Source organism: Aspergillus undulatus (assembly GCF_047715775.1).
Source record: "Aspergillus undulatus strain CBS 261.88 unplaced genomic scaffold BDV17scaffold_8, whole genome shotgun sequence".
In the NCBI taxonomy this organism is placed as follows: Eukaryota; Fungi; Ascomycota; class Eurotiomycetes; order Eurotiales; family Aspergillaceae; genus Aspergillus; species Aspergillus undulatus.
Window position 1 is genome coordinate 196407 of NW_027396612.1, and position 18229 is coordinate 214635.

Sequence of the window (18229 nt, forward strand, 5' to 3'; positions counted from 1 at the left end):
TTGCGACGGGCCCAGATCGTCCCACCGGCAGGTCCACGGGGAGCAGAGCTAATAATAATCGTTCTTCACGTCAATGTGCAATCGTGATGCTGGACTGGTCTCATGGTGAGCTGAACTGAGGGGGTGTTTGTACAGGTGTCAGGTGATCAGTTCGTTTGTTTCGCCAGTCGACTTCCCTCTTCGACCTCCCTGCCACCATCAAAGGGACTCACTTACAACCCAGATTCATCTCTACATTTTATCTCAACCCTTGTCGGGCCTGCCGAAAAACAGCTTTTCCATTTCTCTCGAAAATTGGGCTGGTTGGGAATGGGACCGCGTCTCAATCAATGGGCCGACCTGGACCTGTAAGATCGACTAATGCACGTACTCGCTTCTGCTCACTGCTGGGCCGCTTCGATCTAGACTTCATCCGACGAGGACCCTCTCGTCTGGCTTATCCACCGGGTTTCCTCCAATCTCGTCCATTCTCTCTCATTGGAGATGTTGCAATGCAACACTACAGGGTACTTCTGCAGGGTTTACGGATGGACGTGTTAATCAAAGCACCGAAGCGAAACTCCTAATGCCTTGGGAAACTACCCCCGCACGAGTTAACACACTTGGGAGTGGCATGCAGCCTGTTATTCGTACAAACTCGGCGGCAATCGTTTACTCTGTACTGCAATGCCGTGGGTGTCTGCCTGCATGATATGCCCACCCCTACATGCCCCAGTCTCCACTGTTTACTGGAGTACTTCCGTTCCCATTTCAGTCTGTCAGTGCTCCTGATTTAGAGCTTTTCGGCTTCTCTTGGAGCCATCCGTACCCGGACATGGTTCCCAAATTGGCGATCAATCTGCATGATTACACAATGGCTGGCTGAACACAATGGGATGAGCATCCAGCCAGGTTCGACCCCTAGCTCGACCATCCGAGATACCGAGCGGAGAGCTGCTGACGTCGATACCATGTGTCCACCACTAGACCGCGTCAATAGAGATATATAGGAGTCGTGTCCTCTTCCCCAAATCCCATCGGACTACTTTTCCTGTACAATTACACCATTTTTTTTTTTTTGCCAGCCGTCAACCTGTCTTCCATCCGCCGCATTCTGTATTGTGGGTGTTGCCCTTCCAGTCACCAACCCGCCGAGGAGACCCCGTCGAACCCAACGCAAGTGAATCAATCTTCCTTCAGTTGTCGCAGACTACTCTGTGGTTGCTTCTATTCTACTGGAGAAACATCTGGAGCCGCCAGTTCCAGTCGAACACGCACCACCTGCTCTTCCAAATTGAGTCGTATCTTGCGCTGTGGGTGTTTCTCTTCCACACAAGAAACATCAGACACTAGTTGCTGCGGACTACGCGGTATCTTACGCTGTCGCTGTTTATCCTCGCCTCAACGGAGAAGTCGTACAAAGGTTTCTTGCCTACGGCGTTGTATTTTGTCCTGTGGTTGTTGTCGTTACAGCGAGCCACCGCCTGAGACAAACCCCCCTCAATTGACCGTGGTCAAAACACCGCCGCCGCCCAGACCAACATCCTCAAAGCCGATCGAACCGACCTATAACCCTTCACCCCGAACCCCAACGCGTTCCAAGCTACCCGAAACTGTCAGGGTCTCCAAAACACCAAACGTGAACATGGCTCCGTCTCTCATGTCCCCTATCTCCACCAGCGCGGATGGAATATTCCGCCACAAGAGGATATCAGGCTCACGGCGAGTGTCCGGTTTTAACGATGCTGATAGCGTCGCCTCTGGTGCGGCTCGTTCTATTCCGTCTCTCCGTATGACCTCGAGGAACTTCCGCTCCGCGGGAACGACCAACATCTCAAGCGTCGTTACGTCTCTTCAGCGCCGCAGCGGTGAGGAACTGGGAACCAATGCTTCGGCTAGGCTGTTGACCGCAACCCACCATTCGATCCTGGAATGGATCCGCTCGGAGCGTATGAGCCTCCTCCCGCCTGAAGGAAGCGACTATGACAAAGTCCTTGCCTGGGCTCAGCTCTTCGTTGACCGGCTTAACTCCTTCGATGTGGCCATCGAGCAGTTCGCAGGTGACAGCTACCTCGCTGCTCAGCTCTCCTATGGCTATTGCGCCATGCTCCTTGAGGTATGTAGTAGCTCACTCTCTCTAATACTTAGTTCTGACGAACCATTGCACTAGCTTGGCCGGGAAAACGCGTCTGCTCTGATGATCTCTTTCGGCTTCTTTTACAGCATCTCTATGGCTTTGGTCAACCTGCTGGAACGGACCGAGCTTTTCAGCGTTACTCAGGAGATCCAGGAGCAACTTGTCCTAGCCCTCTCCGACCTTGTCACTCTTGTCGCGAATGTATCCACTCATTTCCATCAAGCAATTCGTGGAATGACTTCGGCCTCGGTCTCCGTCAACATCTATCGCACCTTCTCTGGACAGGTTCAGACCTTCCAACAGCGCTGTGAGAAGATTTCCGAGTCCATGTGGAGACATCAGCTCTTGAGAGAGAACCTCGATGGAGACAAAGGCAAGTCGACAGACCTGGAAAGTCAAGGTTATTGCTGACCCTAAGGATAGTTTCCGAAGTGAAGGCGATCAAGGCCTGGCTGGCACCAGAGGATCGTGTCGTCGGTAGTATCGCCGACAACAGCTCCCATCTGGCCCATGACCGTGAAGAGCTGACTTGTCTCTGGATGGGACCGTATTTGACCCGCTTCCTCAAGACTCAGCAGAAGCATCTCAGCATCACTGGTCAGCCAGGATCCGGCAAGTCTGTCTTGGCTTCTGTCATTATCGACCATCTACAGCACCCTCACGGCGGCGTGTCTTATCAGACTCTCTTCATCCCCATCAGTATGATCCCTCCCCAGATCAGCGAAGTATATTACTAATTGTTTAGACGGTCGCATCCCCGCTCAGACTGGCTCATATGCCATCGCGAGGTCAATCCTCTCCCAGCTTTTCGAAAAACGTATTGGGAATGTGCCGTTGTTCCGCATCCTCAGCGAGGCGTTGCGTCGCAGCAGCGTTACTGCCGATCATGAAGCCTACGATACAATACTGTGGGACACCGTCGAGCAGGCCCTAGCAGCCTCCCTTAAGGGAGCGAAGGAGTTGGTTCTTGTTGTCGACGGTGTTGACGAGGCCACTTGTGGTGAGGAAAAGCTGCTGCAGAGGCTCATTGGAGCTACGGCAAAGTCTTCCAACGCCAGACTGATCACCCTCGGTTCTCAAACACCTCCCAAGATCGAAGGCCAGTCTCGCGTACGCATCACGGACGACAACATTTTCGACGACATTGCCGCAGTCGTTCGCGGGTGCTTTGGCCATAGCCACGTGTTCTCAAGTTTGCCATCAATTGAACAAGAAACCGTGGTAGAGCGCATCGCACAGGCCTCCAACAGCTCTTTTCTCAGAGCTAAGCTCATCACCAAACGCGTCCGCGGCGAGTCGAGCCCCGAGAAGCTGCGCAAGGCGCTTGACAGTTTACTTTCCACCAAGCCCACTGTTACTGACTTTGTCCTTCACGCTGTGCAACAATCGGACGTCAGTACTGAAGCCAAATTGATGCTATCTTGGCTTGCAACAGCCGAGCGCCCATTGCACGTCCAAGAGCTCGCTACCCTTGCCTCCATCCAGCCTGACAAACATTCTCTCTCCGAGTCCCGCGTCGACCCACTGCATGCGTTGAAGCCTCTCAACTCTCTCGTTTTTCTTCAGTACGACTATTTCTTCCTGCGCCATGGTCTGATCCGCTCCGCGGTTGTCGATGTTTTCAGCCAGGGGAAGCTGATCCCGTCGGTTAAAGACCGCCACACGGACTTGGTCACCAGGCTTCTTGTATACATCAAGACCAACGTTAACGAGAACGATGAGCCGTCTTCTCTGCCAGCACTCGATTATCATGACACCGTCGCCTTCTTGGACAAATATCCGCTGCTTGACTTCGCATTGCGGTACTGGGTCCCCACTTTCCGCCAGACAACTGTTTTCACCAAGGACGGCGAGCCTACTGCGTCCAAAGAGATTTCAAAGGTGCTTCCGATGTCCACTACGGTTGTTCGTCTTCTCAGGTCCGTTTTGCACAATGTTGCCTTGCCGAATCTTTTGACCTTCCAAACATCCATTCTCAACATATACCGGACCATCTTGACCACCGACAATGTGACCACCCTGCAGTCAATCATTACCTTAGCCACTTTGTTCCGCCAGGTTCACCATCCTGGTACCTTCACGCTGTTCTACGACGCGGCCCTTCTCAGCCAGAAGCTGCTCACTACGCGCCACATCGTGACTACCCAAATGACCACGATCTTCTTGGATTTGACAAATGACAGCGTCACTGAGTCAAAGACTGATATCATGATCAAGCGGGAGGAACTTCTGCTTGTTCTAGTTGAATGCTACAAGGTCCACTACGGAAATACCTCGCAGAAAGTCATCTCTGTCCTACAGAGCCTTGTCGAGCACTACCGCAAGATCAAGGACACCAAGAATGCCGAAAAGATCACACTCAACATTCAGTCACTCACAGCAGGTGATTATGGCTCAAGCAGTGGAACTTCGGGTGGCCTCGATGTTCGCCTCGTTGGCCGCGGGGACACGTCGTCTGACAGTGGCTATCTTCTCCGCCTTGATTTGGACGAAGAGGACGACCTCGTTGAGACCACTGAGTCGTACGAAGTCGATGCCCTCATCAGACTGGCGGAGAAATACTTGCAGAGTGGCCGAGTTGACCTTGCGGAGCGCACGTATGTCGAATTCTGGCAGCGAGCGACTCTGGAATCCCGCGTGCACTCATCGGCCTTGTGGGAAGAGAAGAAGATGAAGGTCATTCTCGCCTACACCAACTTCCTGCGAACCCAGAAGAGGGAGCGCGAGGCGTCGTCAGTTCTCACCAGTTTCTGGCAGGACTACCACCATTCGAGCGTCAGTCTCTCTGACTCGGCCGCAGTCCATCTGCAGGAGATTGCCAAGGTGATGAAGAGCATTGGTCTTTCCACTGCTGCTTTGAACATTTTCAAGCAGGTCTCAGAGTACTATCACAGTACGCGCCGCTCAGAGTCATCGAGTGCCAAGGAGGTCCAGCAGCTTCTGCAGACGACCTCCGAGGAGGTCATGAAGTCGGCCTCGTCTACTTCAGTGGTATCTGAATCGACTTTGGAAGAGATGATCTTGGAAACCTCCACTACTTATAGTTCTGTGGGTCAGAGCTTCTACAGCAGCACCGAGACTCTGCTTGGCCTGTACATGTCCCAGCGCCGATGGCAGCACGCTTCTCGCACCATCAAGCAGATCTTGCGCAACACTTGGGCGGCCTTTTTCGCGACCACCGTCCAGGACATTACTCTTCCTCACAAGCACGTCGATTCGTCCCTGGCTCTGGCTGAACGCTTGGCCCAGTGCTACCATGCGCGCCACCGCCTGACCAAGGAGCAGGACTCTCGCTTGAGGGTTTACTATGCCGTGCGTTCCGGGCTCAACGTGGAAGATAAATTGCGTCAGCACCACATCTCTGAGCTGCTGCGTCTGCTCGAACGAACTTCGCAGACTGACCTCAGGATCGACGTCTACCAGGAGCTGCTGCACGACTACACCAAGCACTACGGCTCCGACCATCCAACGGTCATTCAGACGCTGCGCACCCTGGCCGAGCTTACGCGACCGCGTCCAATCTTCCTCGACTACTACCAACAGATTATCCAGGCGCTGAACAAGGGTGGCAAGTACCACCCCGACTCCCTGGAGCCTCTTGACATTGTTGCGACCGAGCTGTGGAACCAGGGCCGTTACTCCGATGCTTTGCATTACTGTCAGATTCTCTTCACAACCTGGCTCAACCAGCCCAAACTCAGCCCGAAGTTCCAGGATGAGAAATTTGTGCAGGGTATCTTCAACCGCTACATTCAGTCCCTGCGGTCGGTGCGAACAGATTACGCGGCTATCCACAAGGTCACTTTGGAATTCCAGACTAAGTGCAAGACAGTGTTCAGTGCAACGGCATCAATCACTGTGCACGCGACCTTGACACTCGCGCAGCTCTGTCAGGAGTCGAAGCACCATGAGATCGAAGCGATCCGGCTGTATGAGGAGCTCCTTAAGATCAACTCGACCGAGGTCGATCTGCAGGAGATTCGCGGTACCCTGGACGCGCTGTATGAAGAGCAGTCCGCTATTCTCTCCAACACTCAACTCGCCGAGTCTGCTTCGTCGGCTCAGATCGAACAGGCTGTCAAGGTGCTGCGCAAGCGAGTCACAACACTGCGTGAGAGCTACGGGTGGGCTCACGAAGAGTCTCTCAGCAGGATGAGAGAAGTCATCAGCTTCTACTCGAAGCAGAACAAGACCGAGTCAGTGGTCCACGAGTTGCAAGAGGTGACCGTCAACATTCTCTCGACTGAGACCTCTACCACACGTCTGAGCGAGGCTGCTGCGACTATTGTTTCTTCGTACATTGCCACCAAGCAAACCCAGAAGGCGGTTGAGCTGTCCGATGAGGTTTACAGGCAAGTCATTCGGAAGGACACCACTAACGTGAAGAGTTCCAAGTTCGACCTCACATCCAAGAGCCGCGCAAGCCTCATCTTTCTCGCTCAGCTCGAGCACCACCTCCGGCGCCAGTCGTCCACGGTCACGGAGATCCTTGCTTCTTTGACCACGGAGCTCGTTTACTTTGAGGACTTCCGCCAGCACATTCAGTCTAGCAGCCATTTCCTTTCCGCCAGTGCCTCCGCCGCTCGTCTTCACTACTTCCTGCTCACCATCAACCGCGAGCAGGTTGCTACCGAAGTTACAAACGAGTTCATCACCTACTTCCTAGCCAACGAGGGTAAGCGCATCGGCTTCAAGTCCGCTGCAGAGGTCAAGGTGTTCATCATGATGGTGCTCAGCTACTTCAGCACCCGTCAGTCGCAGGACATCGTCCGCTCGATCGGTATCGCCAGCAACACGCACGTCCTGGAACTTATCAAGCTGCAAAAATACGACGAGGCTTGCGAGCTTGCTTTGGCGTCTTTCAAGTACATCGCCGCCCAGGAAAGCTACCACACGCCTGCCATTGCTCGCTTCGTGCTGGCGCTCGGCATGAACATCTCCGCCCGCGGTCTGCATCTGAACGAAGCTCACCGTAAGAAGCTGCTCAGTACCTCGGCAATTATTGTCCAGGACGTCCTCAAGGTTCTTCAGGGCTTGAAGATCAACCTCGCTCAAGTTGGCCTTGCCCACCTGAACGATATCATCGGCCTACTCGGCGAACAAGGGAATTACCAGACCCTCGCCGCGGTCCTCACTGCCGTCTGGCACAGCCGCGAGGCCCAACGCGACTGGGATCCCTCCATCACCCTCTCCCTCGGTCGACTCTTCATCATGGTCCGCTATCTGGTCGGCGACACCACCGCCGCCGTCCGCCTGGCCGAAGATATCGTCTACAACTGCCGCCGCGTCCACGGTTCCCGCCACCCAAGCACGCTGCAGATGTCCGTCCTCCTATCCCAACTCTACACCGGCGTCGGCCAGCGCTACCAGTCCCACAAGGACGGGCAGGAGCTCGCAAATAGGTACTACAAGCGCGCTGCCGCTCTGCACGAGAACATCCTCCGCGCCCTCAGCGACCCGACCTTCGACGACCTCGACGGCAGCATGAGCGCCGATGGCTCCGTGCTTGACCTCGACGACGTCAATGCCTCTTTCGACGCGGGTAACATCGACGACCAGGTCCGCCACCACTTTAAGCTGTTCAAGCTCGCTATCCAGCGTCTTGGCAGCTGGCCGAAGGAGTACGCCGAGTATGAACGGCTGAACGCTGACCTCTTCCGCGAATACCCTGCTGCTCTCAAGGGGGTTGAGGGTACTGAGAAGTGGGACCTTAAGGGCTTTGGTGCGGGTAAAGCGGAGAGTTCTGAGGATTTGGTTGATACTGAGTTCAAGGATTGGGCGCTCTTTGGTGACTCGAAGCTCGTTCATGCGAATGGATTGAACGGTGTTAATGGTGTGGATGGTGTCGAGGAGGAACTATAATCTTGCTTTGTGAGTTTGTGTTTGTTGTACTTAGCGATGTCAGTTCTTCAGAATGGATTCTTTTGTCTCTGAACAATATCTCATTGTATCGCTCCTCGTAAATAACCTGCTACATTAACCTCTTCACTAGACAATGTTCATCATAAACGTTATGACCCTGAGTAGGCAGAGCGCAAAGCGGGCGTTTAGCTGATTGTTCGGCATGATATATAATATCACAATACCCGGATCTCCAAAACAACAGAGCAGCGAAAACTCGCATCTGCAAAGCGGAAGCATTTCAGTAGATGGCACTCAAGGGTCCATTGGAGGTCCCGACCGCATTAAACCTGCGATGGTGTATTGGTACCTATAGTACCTAGTAATATGGTTCTTCCTCAATCGGGTAGACATCCCACCGCTCCTTCCAAAAACGTGGCTTCACTAATCAACCCAATCTTTCCCTTCAGGCAGGAGCGACCCAGGCCCAGGCCTTACTGGCAATTACACATCTCAATGTTTTCTCCTTTGTGCCCAGGTTGCATGTGTTCTGTGGGCTCTGGATCGCGACCAATGATCTGCCGAACCATTGCATTGTGTCAATATCACTGTATCCTCACGACTTCTCTTCATCGGCCGCAACATGAGCGCCAACCCCGACGACATTGTGCTGCTGCTCTCGGAGCTCCGAGAGGCGCTGAACTGCGAGATCCTGACTCCCATTTCGGAAGGGTACGGACAGAGTATTCTGCGGTGGACGGATGCTGTGTCTAATGCCCCGGTATGGTTGCGACCATGAGCGCGACGGAAGAGGCTGCATGAACTGACGTTCCGGCTTTTGTCTAGGCAATCATTGTACTCCCGACGTCCGCGGAAGAGGTTGCGGCTACTGTTCTCGGCTGCGTCAAGCGAAATGTCTCCTTCGCGGTCGCTTGTGGGAAGCATACCACGAGCGATGCGTCTTCGTCTTACGGGGGCCTCGTTATCGACCTTGACCGTATGCGTAACGTCACCGTACATTCGGACTCGAAGATCGTTCGTGTTGGAGGGGGATGTCGAGCGAAGGACGTCAATGACGCCCTTGAGGGATATGATTTGGCAATAGTCCAAGGAATCGTTGATGATACTGGGATTGGTGGGCTTACGCTTGGTGGAGGCTATGGATGGCTTTCGCCGCGTCATGGGCTTATGATTGACAACCTAGTCGCGGCGACTGTTGTTCTAGCTGACGGGAGTATTACCCTTGCGTCGGAGCACGTAAATCAAGATCTCTTCTGGGCGATTCGAGGTGCAGGACAATGCTTCGGCGTGGTTGTCGAGTTTGTCTTCGTCGCTCACGAGCTAAAAAATCCTGTATGGGCCGGCGTGCTCGGGTTCACTCTCGATCACCTTGAGGCGGTTTTCGAGTTTGCCAACAATTTGATTGAAACCACGGATGGAGACTCTGCCATTGTGATTCAACTTTCCAGATACCCCTTTGTGAACTCGGGTCGCGACTTGGGAATCATGGCAATGGTCTTCCACAATGGAGACGGTGAAACCGCTAAGAGTATCTTCAAGCCGTTGCTTGATTTGGGCCCTCTTGTTGACACAACCAAAGAACAGTCGTACGCCTCGCTATGCAGCATGTTGACGCCGAATGCGAAGTGTGGTGGCCGCAATTTTTCCAAGGGAGCAGCTTATACCACTCCTCTGCGACCTTCGTTCTTGCGGGAGAACATAGTCCCGCAGCTCGACGAGATGCATTTGAACGTTGCGGGATCAGACAGGTCTATTATTGAGTTCGAATTCTACAAGCCGGATAAGTGGTGCGAAGTTCCCGTCACTGCAACGGCGCACGGACATCGAGGGCGCGTTCAGAATACGATGATCATGCTGTACTGGAATGAACAAATGGAAGACGTGAGGATGGAGAGGTGGAGTCGCGATATGGCAAGCTTGGTTGTTACCGAGCGGAGAAACAACGGCCGCCCGGCTGAGGGGCCTGTGACGGAGTACGGCAACTATGATCATCTGTCGGCTGATCCGAAGCAGGTCTTTGGTGTCAACTATGCGCGGCTGGTTGAGCTGAAGAAGCGGTATGATCCTAACAATGTCTTCAACAAGTGGTACTCTCTGGTCGAGTAGTCCATGATTTGGCAGTTCCCTCCTTATTGTTATGACGCCTCGCGTCTGCTTTGTAGGCTAGACTGAAGAATGAATGCATTCAAGGCGACTATCTGTGGCGAGTAACAATAACTCCGGCTCTCCCCTCAGTAGTTGTTTTGGAAGGTCAAAAGCACGTACAGGAAAGGGTTCCCGGTCAGTGAAGCCTGTAGATCGGACTCGCAACAAGGCAGCCACCGGAATCCAAACACTTAGGGCTCGGCTCTCCCCCCTCTGGCACTCACATCGCCACTACCACTCGCCCGAGCCCAGACGGAATCTCAAATCCGAACAGTGACCAGGAGATGGTAGAGTCCCAGAAATAAGCCGGAGTTACCCCAAGACAACTCAACGCACGATTTGCCGCGCAACCCGCCAGCTTGGGCGACGGAAATAAATCCCAATAATTGGTGGGTCAGGCTGTCCAGCTAGCTAGCTAGCCAGCCAGCCTCATCTTTATCAGTGCAGAAGGCCGCCTCAGGAGACCGTCAAGTGAGGTTAGCATGGAACGTTCTTGGAAGTAGAAACTGGAAGTCACGCAAGCGTTGCGTCCCGAAATTCAGGATAAGAGTAAGATTCAGGAGTGCTAAGGACGGGAATCAAGTTCGCCGGGCGACCAAAACTCCGGGTTTCCGTTAGTAAAACTCCGGAGCAGATACGGAGTTGATAAGTCCTACTGCTACCGTTCTGCGCGAGGGAAGCGGGACGGTATTTGCTTTTTATTTGCGGCTTATTCTCAGTGGTTGGTTACAGCTACTTAGCCACTGCGCCGCTACTGTCGGCTTAGCGGTTTAAGTACCGAATTTAAAGGGCCGGTTGATGGACGGTCGAGACCCCCCACATTCCCCCTGTGGCTGATGTGCGTTTCTGGAGTTTGTACTGAATGAATGGATCTGGTTTCAGCTGCCTAGATTCTGTAAATTTGCACCATTGTGTAGAAACAATCGTAGGCGGACTTATTGTGGGATTTTCACGGACCAGAGATAGGAGATAGAGGAGAGCGAAGGAGTCAGACATTAGCAAGCACGGAGTGTATCCGCTCAAGATAGAGTAGTATAAGTATATAGTCGTTGGTATCGAATGTAATGAGAAACGAGATGAAGATTGTTATAGCCGGGACACCCATGATCGCACGGCGTCAAACTTGGTATGTGTCTTCCACTGAAGGTTCGCAAACAGCGGAGAAAGAAGAAGGAATGTGTCCTCGCCGAAAGGAACATTTTCAAGGCTGCAATACCGCCTGTCGAACTCTTGGATCAGTGCTCCTAGCTTGGCGAGCTCAGCGCGCAGGGTGTTTGCTTGATTGATTTGTTCCTTGCGATGCTCGGTCGGTGACAAGGGGTTGCAGGTCGGAGGCGGCTGTGGCTGGCTCGTGTCTCCTCCCTGCAGTACCTGATCAAATGCAGCAGCCATATGGGTGAGCAGCACGATGAGCGGTACCAACAGCAGCATCCCTGGCTTATGCTGCGGGTCTGTGCAGTCGCGAGTGGTCATGCACAAAGCCATATTGGCTCGGTGCTCCGCTAGGAACTCCTCGAGGACGAACTTGAGGTGTGGCCTTGGCAGATTCAGCCGTGTCAGTTATAGCTTATGCTCTGTTGGCAGCAGCAGGGGCCTGGAGGTTTCGACAAACACCGCATCAACGCAGTGTCCGGCTGGCCGTCTCGCGAACCAGGAGGCGAAATGGGGCTGGGCGGCAACATCTGCTGGGGGGGGAGATGAGGTTCCGATCGGCTTGATGGAACAACAGGATGGCCAAAAATCCTAAAAGAGACTTCGTCCTTGCTCTGGAAGGCGAATACAGGCTTTTTCGGCTCTTTTTCTTTGACAGCGTGCTCCATGCTGGCGTGAATGATCCTACCACCAGCCTTTCTTGAAAGACATAGAACAATGTTGCAATAAAGCTTGCATTGTCAGTTCAAATATGCAATGCAATGAACCTTCCTCTCTTGCATTCTATTCAAAGTGCCTTTATTCTATAATTTGCCTGAGTTTGTAAAGCCTAGGTTCAAAGACGCATTGATGTCCGGACTGTCCACGAAAACTGTATTAGGGCTGCCCTCCAATGAGATAAAGGAACATTCCTTCCTAAACAAACCAAAGACATCTTCAAAAATAGGTAGTTTCAGCGCTTGATAGTATCTGGGTTATCCTTACAATCGCACTGCCACTCCTTTTGGCTCACGAGTCCCACCTCTCAAAGCACTTGGCTAAAAGGCGCGTTCAGTCATGAAGCACACAAGGGCAGGGACAACTGCTTCATTATGCTTCCTCAAAGAAGACGAGGGTATGCGTTTATTGGATAGCAACTGGCACTGTGTAGGCCATACTGGGTGAATAGTAAAATAAAAAATTGTTGTTGTGTCATGTAGTCAAAAGTCAGTCCAGTATATAAACATCCGCGACGACGACTCGAATGAACATCGACAATCTCGAAATCAATTCGCAAACACACTGATACCAACTCAGGCGGCAGAGTCTACAACCCTACAACAAATCAAACCCATACACAAAGCCAACTCAGAAATTCAACAAAATGTTCGCATCACCGATTCCCACTATCGAAATAACCCCCTCCCCCACTCCCACCTCTACCTCCCAAATCGCAAGCACAACCACAAGCCTCGACCCAAACTGGATCTTCTACAAGTACGATACCCCCTCTCTCCGCCCAGTAAGCCCAGCAACCCCGACCGCGGGCCTGACAATAGTCAACTCAGACGGTTTCATCTCACCCACATGGGGCGCCATTCAAGGCGAGGCAATCCATCTCCCGCGCGTTGTCCGGGTTGCTCCTTGCTCTGGGAGCGACGGGCTCGGGTCCGTGGATGTGAGTGCCAGTACAAATGCCTTTCCCCTTACAGCTGAGACGCTGGAGTCTCACAGCGCTGTTTGTGATGCTGCGCCGGCGCCCAAGGTAGGCTCGTAAGCCGAGGGTGCTCTGAGTCTTGAGGTGACGTATCTGCATTATGGCCAGGGATGGGTCGTTGCGGTCTTGGAAGATGTGATGGTTTTTATGGTTAAGAGCTCGAGGGGTGGGAAGACAAAGGTGCGGCATTAGTTGAAGACTGGTACTGAGCACTGTTTGTTTATCGCTTTTCTTTATTGATTTCTTGGAGTGAGATACCGGAGTTAGGTGGTTTGCTTTAGCTATATTTGGCACAATGGAAATTGTTCTATAAGATATCCTACTTCCCTATTCAAAAATCACATATTAGATAGGAAGAAAGAAACGGGTTACAAAGTCACTTGAACCAAAGACTAGTGAACGGCAATAAAACGTATATCGATGGGACAATCTCTGTTAGTTTGTGCTAAAGGAAACCGTGTGCAGAAATATCTAGATAAATATATATATATATATATCCCTCTACATGAAACTCCGTTTGAATTGCTACAACGCCACAAGGGCTTGTCTAAGAACTAAGGTCCAGCGCTCTATGTTGTCAGGAGCAAGCCTTAGGCCTGCGTTTCCCATCTCGATAAGTGTCTGCCTGCGTTCCCCCATAGCTTTCGTGCCTACCTCGATGTACTGGCCTGCATAGCCTGCCTCTGTCTCCCCTTTATGGCAGTAGTAATTACACAGTATAGGTATCCCTTTAACTTACACTAGGGGTCTTACGGCCCTGCATTACATCAGAGGACTTGCCGTCTGCCGCGCCTTGGGGATCATGCCCTTTGATTTGGTCCTGGGGTCTTCTGTCGTAGTGGGTACCAGTTGGCAGTACAGCTACATCCAGAACACAGAACCATAGCATTTGAGGAATTTGACTAGGGCTTCGTGATTTCTAGGAGTTGGGAGTATGCGAAAGGACGGCTGAGGGACCTCAGAAAAGGAAGCGTTGCGAGTTTCGAGAGCTTCACACCTAGTGCTGATATTAGGGTACCTCCGCCGCTTGATTGTTAAAATACGGCGTGACGACAGTTAGCAGCGACTTGGAAGGTTCAATAATCGCTCATTATTGTAGTCGATTGCGTGAGGCACATGATATATCAAGAAAGTAATTGCCACATTCACCAGCTGCAGGCATCTCACGGCAATGTGCATGTGCGCAGAATGAAGTGACCAAAAAGTGAGATCATAGCCTTGCGGTATTAGTCCAATGAGACGAATGGCAGAGAAAGACAGCAGTAGAAGTATCCAGGTGACGGTTGATCAGCAATACCGAGGTTGAACGGCGACTGGACATCTAAATTCAGTATTCTATGGTCCTCGGAGATAGATGTCCTGAGCATAGGCACCATCTAGTTCTACAACGGCAAGGTAGAGAGATTTGTCAGTCCTCTAAAAGGAGCATTTTTGTTGCCACTGTCACTGCTACTGAGAGCCTCCATCTACTGCTTGGTCGGGTCATGTCCTCACATTGCCATATTTAGTAACTCACGGGAACGCTGCCATCCGATTCGTTCCTACTTGGGATGAATGAGAGAGGAGCTAGCATTCACCTGAATTCTAATAAGTGACCAGTATTTTGCGATAAGAAACCTCCTGTCAACACCTCGGAGGAGCGGCAGCGGCAAAACCGTCGATCGCAATGATCAAAGCTCTCGCCCCAGAGCAAAAACCAAAGATTCTCGATCGATCATCTATAAAGTGGACCCTCGTTTTCGCTCGTTCTTCTCACGTAGCGATTGGACACCCTTTACTCCCAAGCCCCGGCAAGTTGGGATCCGTCCACTAGCGTTTTGCGGGGGGTCTGCGCCTAGACTCAATGGGGAACTTGGGAACTGCGCGAACTGGTTTTGACTGCGTCTGTGCCTGGATTTTTGCTATTTTGGCGATGACCGGTATCTTATCGCTGTGTTTGTTGGTCTGGGCCTGCCTCGACATGGGTAGAGGCTAGAGCAGAGCCTGCACGGAACTGGGACTTCCGGGAGCGAGAACGAGAGAGCAGGGGGAGGAGATTTTTATTGGGGTGATGTGATCTCAAAGGAAGATGCTGATTAGGGGTCAGGATGTGTATATAAGCAACCTTCCTCCCTGGTTGGTGGTGTGATTATCCTTCCTCATCACGCTCGTTTACTTGCTGAACCGACCAGACCGAATCAACAATCTTATCCATCCACCATCCATTCAGCAAAATGAAGTTCACTTCTCTCGCCCTCGTCGGTGCTGCTCTGCAGCTTGCCCAGGCCGGCCCTTTTGATCAGCGTGCCGATGGCGGCGTCACTGATGGCACTCACCACCTCACCTTCACCTCCTACATACCATATACTAACTGTCCCAGCCGACATCCTCAACTATGCGCTCACCCTCGAACACCTCGAAGCCACCTTCTACGAGCAGGGCATGAAGAACTACACCAAGGCCGACTTCATGGCAGCAGGCGTCTCCGGAACAGTCTACAACAACCTCAAGTCTGTCGCCGCAGACGAGAAGGTCCACGTTGAGTTCCTCACGCAGGCCCTTACCAAGGCCGGAGCGAAGCCCGTCGCCGCATGCACCTACAACTTCCCGTCCATCGACGCCAAGTCCTTCCTTGCCCTCGGAAACATCCTCGAGGGCGTCGGGGCTAGCGCTTATCTCGGTGCTGCTAAGGACATCATGGACAAGGCCTACCTCACTGCCGCGGGGAGTATCCTCGCCGTTGAGGTGCGCCACAGCGCGTACTGAGGGCTGCGCTCGGCGAGAAGCCCACCGCCCAGCCGTTCGATAACCCTCTGGGCTTGAACGAGGTGTACACCATTGCCTCTCCATTCATCGCCTCGTGCCCCGAGAGCAACGGGCAGTTACCCGTCAAGGCGTTCCCCGCCCTGACTATATCCAGCGTGGGCGCCGTCATGGTCGGTGACAAGGTGCAGCTCATGGCGGGCGAGGGCTTTGACGCCATGAAGACCGAGGACGTCCACGCGGCGTTCATTACCGTGACCGGACCGGTCTGGGCGAAGGTAATGGCTGGTGAGAAGGGCCACTTCACTGTTACTATCCCGGAGGGTGTTGCGGGCCAGAGCTATGTTGTTCTCACCAACGGCGGTAATGTTGCCAATGACGACAACATTGTCGCTGGGCCCGCTATTGTTGAGGTTGGTCCCAAGATGGGCGGTATGCTCGGCGACTGCTCGATGAACGGCCACGGCAGCGGCAGCAGCACAATGCCCGGTGGTGGTGCTGGCTCTGGTCACGGCATGTCCATGTCAGGTAGCGCTATGCCTATGCCCTCGCCTACCATGTCCTGGGGTAACGGTATGGGCATGGGTGCTGGTCCCTCCGGCTGGGCCGCTATGCCCAGTGCTTCCATGACTCCCTCTGCCTCTGCTAGCGCTACGACTCCTGACTTTACTGGTGCTGCTAGCTCCATGAGCTGTCGTGTTGGCGGTATTGCGGGTGCTCTCGTTGCCATTGCTGGATTCTTTCTGTAGGGTGGGTGTAACTTGTACCTTAGGCGGTGGTGATTCAGATGGGTCGATATGTTCAAATTGTATATACTAATAGGTTCCCGTCTTTGACCGTTGACTGTATTCTTACCTTAATCTATTTATTTCTTAGTCATCTCCATTTTTTTAAACGACTAGAGTACCTCTGGTTCTCAGTTGATGCCTGGATGCCTGAGTGTATTCTTATTTGTCGTACAAAAAACACCCATGACGTAATGCAGTGCGCGCCTTCCCAAATTGCCGAAAGAGCGACTCGAGACCAAACCAGAAGAAAGAATCTGCACTGGCCACGCTGACAATCCCGATTGCAAACTTCCAACCGAACTGACTGACCATGCAGAGGCCCCGCAAAGCCCACACCAAATCGCGATATGGCTGCGACCACTGCCGCCGGAGACGCGAAGTGCGACGAAGTCGGCCCTCCCTGCACCAATTGCATTCTCCGTCGGCTGAGCGACTGCACCTACTCCCGCGTCTTGCCGGCCTCTCTACTCGCGAATGGTCGACGCACAAGCACAAGCACGAGCCACGATGCGAACGCGCAGTGGCAGCTAAACAGGGTGGGCAGCCCGGCCCGGCCACCGCCAACGCCGCCCAAGCTTCACTCCGTCGACGAGCTAGAGCTTATGCACCAGTTTACCGCAGAGACATATCAGAGTCTCTGCGTGAGCGAATCCGAGACGCGGACATGGCAGGTCGTCGTCCCACGTCTGGCTTTGAAGCACCGATATCTGATGCACGGAATCCTGTCGCTCGCGTCACTGCATATCGCCACGACGCGTGAGTCGTCGGACGATGCACTAGCGTATATTGACGCCGGGCTTGAATATCACAGTAGAAGCCTCGAGCCGTTTCGGATTACCATTGGAAACCTCACGCCGGAAAACTGCGACGCGGCTTTTGCACAGTCGGTGGCAACAACGGCCATCAGCCTCGCATTGCCTCAACTAACTGCGACGCGTGAGAACGCGTTACGAATGATGGATAATATTCTCACGGTGTTTGAACTCTTGCAAGGAGTGAAGAAGATCCTCACGATCGGACAGCGCCAGTCCTGGATAAACCTGGGCCTTTTCCGACAGGGCGAATTCTGGAAGAAGGACAGCATTGCCCAAATCGACGAGGATACCGAGGCTGCGCTGGATCAACTCGCCGCGTTGAATGCGCAGGACGGGACCGCTGTAAACGTCGATGTCCTCAATCATCTTCGTCACTGCTTCATGAAGTTCTCTCGCTCCTCGGGCCCGGCACCAGTGTTGTCCTGGCTGGCAGCCGTGGACAAGGAATACGTTGAGAGCCTTCGCCGGCGGCAACCCTTCTCGATGCTGGTTCTTGCGCATTGGGCCATCCTCTTGACCCAACTTGACGGCCGACGGTGGTGGGCAAAGAAGTCCGGGCGGGCCTTGGTATCGGAATTGGTCACTGAGCTGGTTGCTCGGGATCCTCTCTGGGAGAGTTGTCTAGGCTGGGTTCGACGGAAAGTGGCGGATGTGCCTCGAATATCTGTCCAGCCTGTACCCGAGATTGGCGTCATAGCTAGCCTCTTGAATAGCAGTTAGCGGCATGACAGTGACACATCGGCATTATATCATTGTGTCCAGTTTCGAACTACCGATGGGAGTAAGTCGCTCCGTCCCTTCTAGTGTTGATGAGGATTACTTCAAAGTAACAAGTCGTGACCTTCGACCGGCCATTTGAACCATCCCACTTACCATCCGCTTAGCCACCTCTACATTAAACAAACGGCTGATG

General features: G+C 53.0%; 5 protein-coding genes across 5 annotated transcripts; 4 read left to right on the plus strand and 1 right to left on the minus strand.

Moving 5' to 3' along the window:
* Window positions 1-1038: 1038 nt before the first annotated feature.
* BDV17DRAFT_226900 (NACHT domain protein) lies at window positions 1039-8042 on the plus strand. The gene is made up of 4 exons (XM_073755717.1): window positions 1039-2095; window positions 2150-2489; window positions 2540-2815; window positions 2862-8042. Exons 1-4 carry the CDS (start codon window positions 1625-1627, stop codon window positions 7976-7978), a joined length of 6204 nt encoding a protein of 2067 aa, XP_073618653.1. The 5' UTR covers window positions 1039-1624; the 3' UTR covers window positions 7979-8042.
* A 381-nt stretch (window positions 8043-8423) lies between these two features.
* BDV17DRAFT_301461 (FAD-binding oxidoreductase) lies at window positions 8424-10084 on the plus strand (the record flags this gene model as incomplete). Its single annotated transcript, XM_073764262.1, has 2 exons — window positions 8424-8738; window positions 8804-10084. Exons 1-2 carry the CDS (start codon window positions 8601-8603, stop codon window positions 10082-10084), a joined length of 1419 nt encoding a protein of 472 aa, XP_073618654.1. The 5' UTR covers window positions 8424-8600.
* A 1125-nt stretch (window positions 10085-11209) lies between these two features.
* On the minus strand, window positions 11210-11943 carry BDV17DRAFT_288405 (uncharacterized protein; the record flags this gene model as incomplete). Its single annotated transcript, XM_073761397.1, has 2 exons — window positions 11210-11660; window positions 11738-11943. 2 exons carry the CDS (start codon window positions 11941-11943, stop codon window positions 11210-11212), a joined length of 657 nt encoding a protein of 218 aa, XP_073618655.1.
* Window positions 11944-15184: 3241 nt separating this feature from the next.
* BDV17DRAFT_288407 (ferritin-like domain-containing protein) lies at window positions 15185-16462 on the plus strand (the record flags this gene model as incomplete). Its single annotated transcript, XM_073761398.1, has 3 exons — window positions 15185-15254; window positions 15331-15695; window positions 15749-16462. 3 exons carry the CDS (start codon window positions 15185-15187, stop codon window positions 16460-16462), a joined length of 1149 nt encoding a protein of 382 aa, XP_073618656.1.
* Window positions 16463-16809: 347 nt separating this feature from the next.
* BDV17DRAFT_255393 (Zn(II)2Cys6 transcription factor domain-containing protein) lies at window positions 16810-18075 on the plus strand. Its single transcript, XM_073756926.1, has one exon. The coding sequence runs from the start codon at window positions 16849-16851 to the stop codon at window positions 18034-18036; it is 1188 nt and encodes a 395-aa protein (XP_073618657.1). The 5' UTR covers window positions 16810-16848; the 3' UTR covers window positions 18037-18075.
* Window positions 18076-18229: the final 154 nt, after the last annotated feature.

Bases quoted from the DNA above. Each gene is read 5' to 3' on its own strand.
- BDV17DRAFT_226900 (XM_073755717.1), top strand. From the start codon at position 1,625: ATGGCTCCGTCTCTCATGTCCCCTATCTCCACCAGCGCGGATGGAATA. The intron at 2,096-2,149 runs GTATGTAGTAGC...CCATTGCACTAG, and splicing joins ATTGCGCCATGCTCCTTGAG to CTTGGCCGGGAAAACGCGTC. The intron at 2,816-2,861 runs GTATGATCCCTC...CTAATTGTTTAG, and splicing joins GACTCTCTTCATCCCCATCA to ACGGTCGCATCCCCGCTCAG.
- BDV17DRAFT_255393 (XM_073756926.1), top strand. From the start codon at position 16,849: ATGGCTGCGACCACTGCCGCCGGAGACGCGAAGTGCGACGAAGTCGGC.